The sequence below is a fragment of the Piliocolobus tephrosceles genome, chromosome 11, assembly GCF_002776525.5.
Source record: "Piliocolobus tephrosceles isolate RC106 chromosome 11, ASM277652v3, whole genome shotgun sequence".
NCBI classification, from domain to species: Eukaryota; Metazoa; Chordata; class Mammalia; order Primates; family Cercopithecidae; genus Piliocolobus; species Piliocolobus tephrosceles.
Window position 1 is genome coordinate 75871854 of NC_045444.1, and position 14496 is coordinate 75886349.

General features: G+C 36.8%; 1 protein-coding gene across 10 annotated transcripts in view; it reads left to right on the forward strand.

Moving 5' to 3' along the window:
• PMS1 (PMS1 homolog 1, mismatch repair system component) overlaps positions 1-14496 on the forward strand; it is an 89078-nt gene that overhangs the window by 57330 nt on the left and 17252 nt on the right. For 9 of the 10 annotated variants that reach the window (XR_002731666.2, XR_002731665.2, XM_023212417.2 and 6 more), the window contains 3 exons: positions 7990-8112; positions 9316-9459; positions 9615-10504. Coding sequence is in view for 8 of the 10 variants with exons in the window: in XM_023212417.2 (XP_023068185.1) it covers positions 7990-8112; positions 9316-9459; positions 9615-10504 (1157 nt within the window). In the remaining 2 variants the exon portion in view is untranslated. The remainder of the gene's footprint in view (positions 1-7989; positions 8113-9315; positions 9460-9614; positions 10505-14496) is intronic. The other variant, XM_023212420.2, reaches the window with a different exon arrangement.

Genomic DNA, 14496 nt, shown 5'->3' on the forward strand with positions numbered 1-14496 from the left:
ACTTTTTCTTGATCTATCAGTTTAGACAGTACTTTTTTACTCCCTAGTACTGGATGACATTCTTAACTCAAACTTTTCTTCTTACTCCTTCCTCTTTGAATCGTATCAGCAATAGTTTTATATTATCAAGTTTAATTATATGTAATACATATTTTTATAGGTGTGTATTTTTTTTTTTTGAGACAGACCCTCATTCTGTCACCCAGGCTGGAGTGCAGTGGTGGGATCTCAGCCCACTGCAGCCTCCATCTCCTGGGTTCAACTGATTCTCATGCCTCAGCCTCCCTAGTAGTTAGAATTACAGGGGTATGCCACCACACCCAGCTAATTTTTGTATTTTTAGTGGAGACAGCATTTCACTGTGTTGCCCAGGCTGGTCTCGATCCCCTGACCTCGGGTGATCTGCCTACCACGACCTCCCAAAGTGCTGGGATTATATGCGTGAGCCACCACACCCAGCCTCGTATTTTCTTATGTAGCCATTTTTTAAGTGTTCTATCTTTTGTCTGAAGATTGATTCTAAAAGTTGAAAACTTGTATGGACTATAAAACAATCTTCGTTAAAAGCCCAGTATTATAGTAGGACTACATTTTACCTCGGTGGGCGGATCACGAGGTCAGGAGATCGAGACCATCCTGGCTAACATGGTGAAACCTTGTCTCTACTAAAAATACAAAAAAATTAGCCGGGCGTGGCGACAGGCGCCTGTAGTCCCAGCTACTCAGGAGGCTGAGGCAGGAGAATGGCTTGAACCCAGTAAGCGGAGCTTGCAGTGAGCCGAGATGGCACCACAGCACTCCAGCCTGGGCGACAGAGTGAGACTCCGCCTCAAAAAAAAAAAGATCCACTGTTATATCTCTTATGACGTATAAATGATAATATTCCTAGAGCCCTGATTAAATGGAATCTCTGTTCTTGTATTCCCATCAGTTGCTCAAAATTTATCATGTTTTTCTTTGCTTTATAGACTATCTTACATAGTTTTTCGCTTTTTCTGGGATTTTCAAAAGTTTTTTTTAATGAAAAAGTTTTCTTCATCATGTTAGCAATAAAATCCAACTCTTTAGTCATCCTAGCTGTAGTTGGTAATCCATTTCATTACATATTTTTGAACTCATTGTTCTTAGACCCCACTTATTTCTTACTTGGATCCTATCTTAGGCCTTCTGCACAACTCTCATCTTTAGATTTCTTTTAATAGGAATGATGGTTGGTTCCATTATTGGTATGTCATGCCTTCCTCTTTCTTGTCACACATACTCATTTTTCTTTTTCTTTTTTGTTTTTGTGTTTGTTTTTGAGATGGAGTCTTGCTTTGTCACCTAGGCTGAAGTGCAGTGGTGCAGTCTTGGCGTACTGCAACTTCCACCTCCGTGGTTCAAAGGATTCTCCTGCCTCAGCCTCCTGAGTAGCTGGGACTACAGCCACAACACTCAGCTATGTTTTTTATTTTTAATAGAGGTGGGGTCTTACCATGTTGGCCAGGCTGGTCTCAAACTCCTGACCTCAAGTGATCCACTCACTCCGGCCTCCCAAAGTGCTAGGATTACAGGTGTGAGCCACTGGATCTGGCCCCATACTCATTTTTCTGAGGCATATCTTTTAAGTAACTTCCACAGAAAGAGGGGACACGAGAGGTAATTTTTCATGTCTGTGGCTGGGCGTGGTGGGTCACACCTGTCCCAATACTTTGGGAGGCTGAGGCAGTTGAGGCCATAAGTTCAAGACCAGCCTGGGCAACATAGTAAGACCCTGTCTCTAAAAAAAAAAAAAAATACAGAAATTAGCCCTGGGTGATGACTCACACCTGTAATCCCAGCAGTTTGGGAAGCCAAGGCGGGGGGATCACCTGAGGTCAGGAGTTTGAGACCACCCTGGCCAAAACATGGCAAAACCCCATCTCTACTAAAAATACAAAAATTAGCCAGGTATGGTGGCAGGTGCATGTAATCCCAGCTACTTGGGAGGCTGAGGCAGGAGAATCGCTTGAACCTGGGAGGCAGAGGTTCTAGTGAGCCAAGATCTTGCCACTGCACTCCAGCCTCGGCCAGAAAGAGATCCTGTCTCAAAACAAACACATTTTAAAAATAACTAAAAATTTTCATGCCTGAGAATGATTTCATCTTGCACTTTCTCTTGTTGATAGTCTGGCAGACATAGACTTGTTGATTGAAACTTAATTTTTGAGATATTGAGTATTTTTTTACTGTCCATTTTTGCTAATGGGAAACAATGCATTCCACTTCTTTTTTTGTTTGTTTGTTTTTCTCGAGACATACTCTTGTTCTGTCACCCAGGCTGGAGTGCAGTGGAGCAATCTCGGCTCACTGCAACCTCTGCCTCCCAGGTTCAAGTGATTGTCCTGCCGCCTCAGTCTCCTGAGTAGCTAGGATTGCAGGTGAGCACCACCACACCCGACTAGTTTTTGTATTTTTAGCAGAGTTTCACCATGTTGATCAGGCTGGTCTTGAACTCCTGACCTCAGAATCCACCCACCTTGGCCCCCCAAAGTGCCCATTTCTTTTTTTCTAGGTGGTACGTTTTCTTCTATTTGAAAGTTCTTAGGATCTGTCCTTCATCCTTACAAGGATATGTCTGTGTGTCTTTTATTATTTGCTTATTGTGCTGAGCACTTGATGTGGATCTTTTGAATCTGAAGGCTCATTTCTTTCTCAGCCCCAGGTTATATACTTCCATCCATTATCACTTTGATAATTTCTATTTTTTTTATGAAACTCCCTATTGTCATTAAGACCTGCTGTTAATTTTATCAGGTTTCCCATCTTTAATTTTTTCCATGAATTTTGAGAAATCTGTTTTTTCAACCTTCTGTTGAATGTTTTTTTAATTTTAAAAGTTATGTTTAATTTCCAAGAGTATTTTTTATTGCTTTTTCATACTTAACTGTTTTATGGATACAAAACTTGGGTCTCTCTAAAGATAATTATTTTTGTTTTTAAATTATTTGTTCCTTTAATAATTTCTGTTTATTAGGAGGTCAGTTTTGTTTTACCTGTCAGGTCTTTATCCTCCAGTCCTCTAATTCTCTTGTCTTTCCCCAGGAATAAGAAATCTAATTGGGAACATGGTGTTTGTGGCTGGGCTTATTGACTGTCAGGTTCCACGTTAGTGTTGAGTAATCAAGGTCCTAATTCTGTTCCTGGAGTTGTGCTAAGCAGTTGGCTTCTTTTCTTCTCTTCCATTTTTTTTTTTCATAATTTGTTGAAACCTCTTCTGCTACTAGGTCCCTTCCCATTCTCTTTGTAGTATTGAGTTCTTAATTATTGCTTATCAGTTTATTAAAATCTTGGATGGAAGCTTGTACTCAGGTAATTCTTGGGATTTTCTTTGCCGGGGAATAATTCAGGCCAACCTTTTTGGCCAGCTAGAGTGTTGACCATGATGTGACATGGGTCCTATTTTTCAGAGCTCCCTAAAGAGTTGTTTTCTAGTTTTGACACACTCCAGTGCTACTTCAAACTGGTTACAGTTGCTGACTTGGGATGGCAAGGTTACTGTCTGAATTCTGCTGGATTCCTTGTAGCTTCGTGGTACTTTGTTGCCTACAGTGGTAATCCAGGCAGCTTATGGCAGGAGATCTAGACTTGATACCTTTACCATCATGCCCTGGATGTTCTAGCTATTATAATTTAGTCTGAAGACTAGCAGTGTTGGCATCACCTGGAAGCTTATTGAAAATAAAGAATCCTGGGCTTCATCCCAGATCGACTGAATCAGAATCTGCATTTTAACAAGGTCCCCAGGTGCTCATTCAAGTGTGAAAAGCACTGATCTTGACTTTGGTCAGCTATGATTTCATGAGTGAATGGGACTATCACATGAATCAGTCCTATACTTGGAAATCTTTTCCTCCCATCTGTTTTGAGATGTGTTGCCAGATCTGTGCTTGCCCATTGAATTTTTATTTTCAGTGGGCAAGCACAGATAGAATTGCATAAAGACTCCTAGTAATCCTTCATAGATATGATAATTTTTGCTGCACCTCTGTGTGGTTATTTTTGCATGGTGGATTGAGGGAATTAGGTAAGCATGTGTTAGTGTTCCAGTTCAATAGGCTGCCAGAATGATAAACTTGAGTGTCTCTCTGATGAGAGTGATCATCTAACCAAATCCCTCTTCTCTTGTTGCACTGTGTGTCTAAGGTGTTGTATTTATATTGCCACCAGCTACCCATCATCACTCCATTCTTTCTGGGCTTGTATGGTTGAAGGATACTGGTCCTATATCACAGTTCCTTTGAGCCCTTTCTCCATCCCTGGCCAAAAGCAATCTTAAGTTGTTTTCCACTGCTAGTTAGTGGTTGTCTTCACTCACCTCACTTCTGTCCCCATTATATACCTTTAAGATGTGCAACTTGGCCACCAAGGCCTCTTGACTAGTCTGGAATGACAGTGCCATTGGCCATGGGAACCTTGAATGTGGAGAATCTTTATCTCTTCCCATAATGTGAGGGTGCTTTTTTTTTTTCTCCCCCATCTACAGGGACCCCACATGGGAAGAACTAATTATTGGTGGTGATCTCAACAGGGCGACTGCTCTGGTGGCTTTTGTGAGGCATTTCCCATCGTGACTTTGTGGGCTTGATGGAGCTCCTGAAGTTACCTTTTTGACATCTGTCTTCTCTTTGACATTTCTCTCTCTGCATTACTTTATGCTAAGTTCTGAATAAATTCATCATTGCCTGATTTTAATTCCCAAAACTATATATTTTGTTTCTAGGATTTACAGTTTATTTGTTTTCATATTCTTCTCTTCTAAACTTGATTTATAGCTACCAATTCTAATATGTTTACCTTTTTTTAAGTGGATGCTACTTTTCTTTTTTTAAAAGCATGTTACATATACTAATAATTTCAAAGTCCTTTTCATATTACTCTATCATTTCTACTTCTTGAGACAAAATTATCTAATTCTCTGATATTTTATATGCTTTGAAAATTTAATTTCAAAATCATCTTGAATGCAGGGTTATTGTTTTTGTTGCTTTGTTTTTGCTTTCCCCAACTTCCACTTCCTTCCCATAGTTGGGCAGATAGTTCACTTGCCGGTCCCAATTCAACAGCAGGTATCACATTAGTAATTCGTGCCTCATCCTGCCAAGATTTTACAGGCCCCTTTTCTTAGCCAGTTTGGCTTAGCCTTGTTCTTGGTTTGGAGTTGTCTCTGTTCTTTCTTGTGACTCTGGCAAGCAGCTCCAGACAGTGGCCACAGTATTTTTAAACTTTTTTTTTTTTTTTTTTTTTTGGAGAAGAGGTGCTATATGAGCCCCCTTTTTTAAATGGAAAGACTGATTTCAGTCCCCTGTCTGGAATGGGGTGTTTTCAGTCCTTATTTCCATACCAGAATTTAATTTCCAGCTGACACATCTTGTTTCTGATCCTAGACCACATAGGACATTTGACTTTAGCCGTTACTCCCTGTTAAATGTTTTGCAATCATAACATCTTTAACTACTTTTCTGTGGGTGGCCTTTTGAAAATTTGTATTTTTTCTATCACTGTTATGTATTTGCAGTTGGAATGGGAGAGAAGGGGGTTTCACATGAACTTGTTTCACTGTCCTGACCAAAAGTACTGAAATTACTACTGTAAAAATGTAACTTCATGGTGTTGTGGAGATTTACTGAAAGAGGAGAAGGATTAGTGTTAGGAGACCAGCCAGGGTTACATTAGTATAATCAGGATTAAGAAGAGGAAATGGGTTTGACAGACTGGGTAGCTGGCACAGCCCCTTATCACAGTAAAGGAGTATAGGAGGAGCTAGCAGGATAGAAGTAGGATGAAATATTTTACCAAGTTTTGAATGTGGTGACATTGAGAATATTTTTGTGACAGCCAGTTGAAGATGGTAAGCACTGGGGAGTGAAAGAAATAGAAGTTATATACATTTGTGTCTTGGCATCACTGGTGTATGGGTAGTTGTTGAGTAGATGTGAATGAAATTAGGAAGAGTAACTAGAGTGCAGGAAAAAGGGGCCTGATAATGGAATTTGGGTACCATCATCATTTATACAAGGTAAGGAAAAGGGGAGAAACCAGCAAACCAGAATGAAGAGGAGGCATCAGAGAGGAAGCAGAGGACCAAAAGAAGGTTGAAACAGATTCATTCAGTGAGACCCTTCCCAGATGAGAGAATTGTGAGGGTGTTGGGCTGCAGGGAGTCAAATAAGATAAGGGCTGCGTAGTGTCCCTTGGAGTTGGTTGTTGAAGTAGAAGCCTGCTTATAGGGGATTAGAGATGAAGGGAAGAGAGGGGTGGCCCATAGTTGAGAAGCAATTAAGGAAGAGAGGTAGTTGTATTTTGCCTTCAATTTTTGTTTTGCTTTTTAGGAAATTGAGTAATACATTTGGGTACAGAATTTTGTAAAGTCTTGCCTGATTTTTAATTTTGTTGCACTGATTTGGTGTCTCAAGTTGATTTTCCATGAAGTGGCCTGATTTTCACTTTTTACAGCATTTTATAAGACTTTACTGTTTTATTTTACTTTGCCATGTAACTTAAACATAGTTTGTTCTTAAGATTATCCTAAACCATTTTTAAAGCTCAAAATCTAGAATAGTAATTATTCAGTGGCCAACCACGATGGTGGGAAAGGAAATCAATAGCAATATTACATATTTCTTCGTCATTTTATTTTTTACTCTTATCCTTTCAGGGCAGACTTTTTTTAAAGTCACAAACCCAGTAAGTCTTTCAGAGGCTTAAACAGGCTCTCCCTGATGCCCAGCAGGTGCTTTAAGAAGGGTCTCATGTTACCTGGTAAATTATACAACCATTTTTAAATGCTGTGAAGTTTTGCAGTTAATTAAGTAGTATCATTTTATAATGGATTATACAGATTAATTTATTTTTTCAAATTGGCACAATTTGGCATAGTGACAATAATGCACTTAGTGTTCTAAAACTGGTAATGCATCTCCTTAAACACTTATTTCCAAGGACAGGGATAGTCATAGACATAGGTGGCAGCTTACAGGCTATGTTAATAAAGAGCCCCATGGTTCCTGCTTAACTAAAAATAGTACTGCCAGTGACTTGCTTGTTTTTCTCAACCTAAAGTGTTCCTTGACAGATTAATAACACATCTAGTTCTAGTTTTTGCTGATAAGAGATTTTAAGCCTATATTTTAAATAATTTAACAAAAATCACATAGCTAGTGGTAGAACTGGGATTCAAACCTTGTCAATCTGGCTCTGTCTTATATTCTTAACAGTATAGTATGTTGTCTTTAGCTGTGTTCGTTAACTAAAGATAAAAGTGGGAGCATATTCTCTGCTTCCTATCCCTTCAATATCTTTCTCTTCTCTCTGGTATTCTTTTCTAGTATCCTTTTCTCTTTCCTCTTTATACATTTCTAAAGTAGAGAAAGATAGCATATAAATAACCAGTAAAATTTTTATAGAAAGAGTTTTCTAAACAAAAATGAAGCTAAAGTACAACAGTGCAATCAGTATTTAGCTCTGAGGAAGTTAATACAGAGTAAAAGATTTTTTTTTTTTAACTCAGAAATGAAAACCCAGTAAGATTGGCTTTATATAGCATACTCAGAATGAAGATAGAAACAGCAACTTCTTTATAGGAAAAGATGGTTAAAGAGAAAAGGACAACAGCCAGAGAAAAGTCACAGTGTGAGGAAAGAAACTTTTAAAAGACAGAAAAAGGTTGAGTAGAGAGTGAATGCTGTACGTCCCATGACAGTTAAATATCTGAAAGTATAACCATTCTTGAAGATTTTATAAATGCCCATTTTTCCTTAGAATTGCAAAAAAGGCAGACAGCACCAGTGTAGCATGCTTTACTATTTTATTTAAAGTTAATACTTGAGACGTGGTTATCAGGAAGTATATGGCTTTTAGACCTTAAGATGAATATCTGTTCTTTAATTTTTTTTATACCTTTCAAAGTGTATATAGCTAGACCCATGGAACTACATTATTGACATTGCATATTCTATAATTATTATATAGATTTATCTCAGTGGATTTCTTCCAAAGTGTGATGCAGCCCACTCTTTCACTAGTCTTTCAACACCTGAAAGAAGTTTCATCTTCATAAACAGTCGACCAGTACATCAAAAAGATATCTTAAAGGTAATATGCTTTAGAAAAAAAAAATTATTTGAATTGGAAATTTGTCACATTGTAACAAGGACTACTTGCAAGAATTTGCTCTAAAACAAAGAAAAAGAAATACAATATCATTTATTAAGCATTATGCATGATAAGACATATGATGTCTCTCTTAAGGCAATTCTGGACTGTATTATCATCCCCATTTATAGTGAGGAAACAAATGTTCAATGTTTCTCTTAGGCCACATAGCTAGGAAATTAAGAGTTGGAGAGTTAGTAGTTTTTTTGCTTTTTTTTTTTCTGAGACAGAGTTTTGCTCTCCAGGCTGGATTGCAATGGCATGTGGTGTGATCTTGACTCACTGCAACCTCCGCCTCCTGGGTTTAAGCAATTCTCCTGCCTCAGCCTCCCAAGTAGCTGGTATTACAGGCACCCGCCACCATGCCCAGCTAATTTTTTTTGTAGTCTTAGTAGAGATGGGGTTTCACCATTTGGCCAGGCTGATCTCGAGCTCCTGTATTCAAGTGATCTGCCCGCCTCGGCCTCCCAAAGTGCTGGGATTACAAGCCAGAGCCACCATACCAGAGTTTTGATTTGAACCCTAAGCCTTCAGAACTTACATGACATTGTGATCTTTAATTATTAAGCCAGTTTCATTGCATGTTTGTACTTGTTATGAATGTTTGTGCTTCATTTAGGTTCAAGGCCTCCAAAGGAGTATTACTACTTAGATAATGTTTTTCACTTTTTTTGGTTGGTTGGTTTTTTTGTTTGTTTGTTTGTTTGTTTGTTTTTTTTTGAGATGCAGACTTGCTCTTTTGCCCATGCTGGAGTGCAGTAGCATGATCTCGGCTCATTGCAACCTCTATCTCCCATGTTCAAGAGATTCTCCTTCCTCATCCTCCCAAGTATCTGGGATTACAGGTTCCTGCCACTATGCCCTGCTAATTTTTCTACTTTTTAGTAGAGACGGGGTTTCACCACATTGACCAGGCTGGTCTTGAACTCCTGACTTCAAGTGATCCCCCTGCCTTGGCTTCCTAAAGTGCTGGGATCACAGGCATGAGCCACTGTGCCCAGCCATGATAATGCTTTCCCTAATAAGCAGTTGCATCTACTCAATTTCTCAGTTGAATTTGCTTGTTTTTATTGTACTTTAAGTTTGGTGATATTTTCTTTATTTACATATATTTTTTCTTTTATTTATTACATGTATTTCTAGTTAATCCGACATCATTACAATCTGAAATGCCTAAAGGAATCTACTCGTTTGTATCCTATTTTCTTTCTGAAAATCGATGTTCCTACAGCTGATGTTGATGTAAATTTAACACCAGATAAAAGTCAAGTATTATTACAAAATAAGGTAACTCTTTTCAGATAATTTTTGTTACGCTATTTATAAACATATATTCCTGTGTTCATATTAAAAATATTTATTTATATTTTTCTTTTTTATTATTTAAAATCTTGTCTATTTTTTCATAATTTCCCCTAACATTTGTTAATTTGTATTTTTAGGAATCTGTTTTAATTGCTCTTGAAAATCTGATGACGACTTGTTATGGACCATTACCTAGTACAAATTCTTATGAAAATAATGAAACAGATGTTTCCGCAGCTGACATCGTTCTTAGTAAAACAGCAGAAACAGATGTGCTTTTTAATAAAATGGAATCATCTGGAAAGAATTATTCAAATGTTGATACTTCAGTCATTCCGTTCCAAAATGATATGCATAATGATGAATCTGGAAAAAACACTGATGATTGTTTAAATCACCAGATAAGTGCTGGTGACTTTGGTTATGGTCATTGTAGTAGTGAAATTTCTAACACTGATAAAAACACTAAGAATGCATTTCAAGACATTTCAATGAGTAATTTATCATGGGAGAACCCTCAGACGGAGTATAGTAAAACTGGTTTTGTAGATTCCATTAAGCACACCCAGTCAGAAAATGACAATAAAGACCATATAGCTGAGAGTGGGGAAAATGAGGAAGAAGCAGGTCTTGAAAACTCTTTGGAAATTTCTGCAGATGAGTGGAGCAGGGGAAATATACTTAAAAATTCAGTGGGAGAGAATATTGAACCTGTGAAAATTTTAGTGCCTGAAAAAAGTTTACCATGTAAAGTAAGTAGTAATAATCATCCAAGCCCTGAACAAACGAATCTTAATGAAGATCTATGTAACAAAAAATCAAATGTAATAGATAATAAATCTGGAAAAGTTACAGCTTATGATTTACTTAGCAATCGAGTAATCAAGAAACCCATGTCAGCAAGTGCTCTTTTTGTTCAAGATCATCGTGCTCAGTTTCTCATAGAAAATCCTAAGACTAGTTTAGAGGATGCAACACTACAAATTGAAGAACTGTGGAAGACATTGAGTGAAGACGAAAAACTGAAGTAAGTTTCCAGAGCTTGCATGTGACCTGAATGTTCAGCTATTTCCATTCTATGTGACTCACTGTTCAAAAAGAATTTTTTTCACTTCTTATTTATGGAAAAGCAGATCGGAAAATACCTTTGGCTTGGATAAAGTACCTTTTTTGGTAACACTTTTTTTTCTGCCAATTTAGGTTTTTTTGTTGGGGTGGGGCTTGTTTTATTTTGTTTTTTGTTTGTTTGTTTTAATATAAGCCTTAACTGTTTTATTATTTACTAAGTTTTTTGCTAAAGGTTTTCCATTCATCTTCTCAATTTCAAACCACCATTATGTTCTTTTGTTTTGTTTTATGTTTAATGACTTTTCTGTTGTAGAACTTTTTTAAAAAGCTTTTGCATTGGAACAGTTATAACTGGTGTTTTTAATATCTTAACTAATCCCTTTCTTAAATTGGTCTCCAAAATATGTAGCACAACACAAAAAATACTGTATTATTGGCGATTCAATTTAGTGTTGTTCATTCATACTGTTTCTATTCAGTATAACTTAAGGCTTGCTTCTAAGATGTATTATTTATTATAACTTATAAACTATAGTGGGTATTTTTATTATGTAAATAGGTGATTTAATCTGTCTTTGATTAAAATAGTACTTGCCATGTTTAAATTAGATTATCTGAATAAATGTTCCAAAATAATATGATGAATGTTTTTAATTGACTAGGACACAATATAAACACAAAATATTACATTCTGGTGATCTTACCCAGCAGAAAATGAGAGTAAAATTATACCTCCAATCATATACAGGTATCTAAGTATCTCAATATTATGTCAAATGTGTGGGAAAATTTTTAAAGGTAATCCATCATCTGGAGTTTATTTTTGGTGATAAACTCCCTAGATACTTGACCAATTTTTTTCATTCTTTCCTTAGCTTATTCAGCCTTATAAAAACAGTATCAATTTAAAATGATAAAGACCACTGTTAATACCAAAATGAAAAGCCCCCATAAAGCTTTTCTCTTCAGCCTTTTTTTGTCACCTTTTTTTTTTTAAGTAGGAATGGTTATTGTATTTTGTTATTTTGGAAATATCCACAAAAGTAGACATTTTGAAGTATAAAGCCATTACCCCATTTCACCACCCATCATCTCATGGTCAGTCCTGTTAGTCCTGTTTCATCCATACTTCCATTCACTTTCTTTCCCTTTCTTTATTATTCTGAAGCAAATGATAGGCATATCATCTCAGTATGTATCTCTAAGAGATAAAGATACTCATATTTTAAACATAACCGTAATAAAATTGTCATAACTTTTTAAAGGTATAGATTCCTTAATATAGCAAATAGTGTTCAAATTTATAATTGTTTCATAAATGTCAGATTTTTAAAGATTTGAATCATGATGCAAATAAGGTTCACACAATTGTGATTGTCTTTAGTTTTACCTAAATGACACAACTATGCAGTTTAAAGGTGAGGGGACTTAACTTTTAAATACAGTAAGTCCTCAAAAGTTGAATTGCATTGCCCAGGGAAATGAACTGGGAATTGTCTGAGAATAGAAAAAAATCATAGTTATTTCAAGTTCTCATGGAAATAGGGACAGTGTACAAGGTTATGATGGAAACTTATCTTGCTGACTGTTCCTTTGCAGCCTCACAACAGCAGGTATCATTCCAGTTGCCTTTTGGGGAATGTCTGCATTGTTTCTCCTTGTGGGCCCCAAGGTGTCAGGTTCCTAGGATTATGATTAATAGGCCTCATCTAAAAATCCATTTACCATCAAGTACCAGAATATTCCAGGTAATATTCTGGAATCAAGCTTACTTTCTCTCACATTGCCATAAAGTAGACAAAAGAGGCATTGATGGTCAAGACCTCTGAAGCTTCACCTGGGTTCTAACCACAGTTCTTTGTTAGCTTTTTATTAAAAAGTGTGGACAGTCTCTCAAGGATTGTTGTGAGGATTAAATAATATATTGTGTGTTATGACACAGGATAATTACTAACACATAGTAAATGATTGCTCACAATGTCAATATGATCAATTTTTAATCTATGAAAGGGAATTTTTCTATTGAGAAGAACATATTTTATTTGCTGAGTCAAGATTAAATTGAATTTGGAGGCCAGAAATAGAAACCAATGAAGAAAATATAGGTATCTTGGGATCAGAGTTCTATTGTATGTCACAGAGTGCTGTGTTAGAACCTTTCAGAGCCAGGGTTCTGGGACCATGATCAGTTGAGTCTAGTAGTATCATGATTAGTGAGAAGGTAGAGCAAAAATTTTACAATACCCAAGAATCATACTAGCTACCACTTCTCTTCCTGTCTTTATCTTGGCATTCTTTCCATGATACTAAATTCTCTAACATATATTAAGGGATATGAGAGTAGACTCCTCTTCTGTAGACCTTCAGTCCATTCTTTTCTTCCTTCTTTTTTTCTTCCTTTTTTCCTTTTCCTTTCTTCTCTCTGTCCCTCCTTTCCCTTCCCTTCCTTCAACTAGGAAATATTAAGGGTTTTCTGTGTATAAGGCCTGATGTACTCTAGATAGTCACAAATAAAACATACTTTCCCAACCCATGAATGGTGTAGTCTAGTAAGGAAGATTCAGTTAAACAAGAATGTGATGAGCTTTAAGACATAAGTTTTAAATATAAGGAGTTAGGGAAAAACTTGGCAGTTGGACTTAATATTATCTGTGGGACAGGTAATGCTTCCCTGCATATAAATTAACCAGAAGGATTTTAGGGAATTGTGTAGATTGGAGGAACAGTATGTGGATTGGAGGAACAGGAGCTAGAAGGAACATGGTGTTATTAAGGAGTTAAGATTCTATGACAGGAACAGAATATGAGGGAGTATGTGTAAAGAAAGTTGGGGGAAGGTGGGGCTGGATAATGGAAGATTCTCAAAGCTATAACAAAGAGTTTGAATAAGGAGTAGGATCAGGATTGTTCAGTTATTAAAATTCCACTTTGGGAGGCTGAGACGGGTGGATCCCGAGGTCAGGAGATGGAGATCATCCTGGCTAACATGGTGAAACCCCGTCTCTACTAAAAAATACAAAAAATCTAGCCGGGCGAGGTGGCGGGCGCCTGTAGTCCCAGCTACTCGGGAGGCTGAGGCAGGAGAATGGCTTAAACCCGGGAGGGGGAGCTTGCAGTGAGCCGAGATCTGGCCACTGCACTCCAGCCTGGGCGACAGAGTGAGACTCTGTCTCAAAAAAAAAAAAAAAAAAAAAAAATTCTGATGAGAGCTTGGGACAGATTTTAGAGTCAGGGGGTTACTTCCATTGTTTTAGTTCTTCCTTTCTGGAGTTTTTGTTTGTTTGTTTTTTTCCTTCCTCACCTTTCTTCTAGTGGATTAAAATCCAGATTTGGGCCATGTGCTCTACCACTGGGGTCTCAGTTGACGTTAGCTTGAGCTTTTCATTTGCAGTATTTATCAATATATTGCTATTTAAACTAAGAAAAATATTGCAATTAGGGGATTATGAAAATGATAAATTTTATAACTAAATGCAGTGTTTAATCACAAGAACATTATTTGAATTGACTTCTGGTCAAATCAGGATGGATATTTTCCATTAAAGTTACTAAATCCCTTCTTGACATTAAGTACAATGGTAGCAGCTGCTTTTACTTAACATTTACTTAATATTCCTTTGGACATAACTTTTTATATTTCCCAAAGATGAGTACCATATGTGAAAATTTGCACATTATAATTAATGACAAATGGTGACCTTTGTTTTCAACTCATTTTACCACCGCACAGGAAAAATCTTTAATTTGAATGTCTAAGAGCTAAAAATACTATTTCTAGGACCTGTTGAAAGTAAACTATTGAAAATCATGTGTTTTATATAGCTATTCCAGAACCTCAGATTCTAAGTAGAAAATAACTTTAAAATTGTGAATATGGGTAAGTAACCAAAGGAGCCATTGTTTAATGTAGTTTACAATGAAACAAGGTCTTTTTTTAATAATCTTATTCAG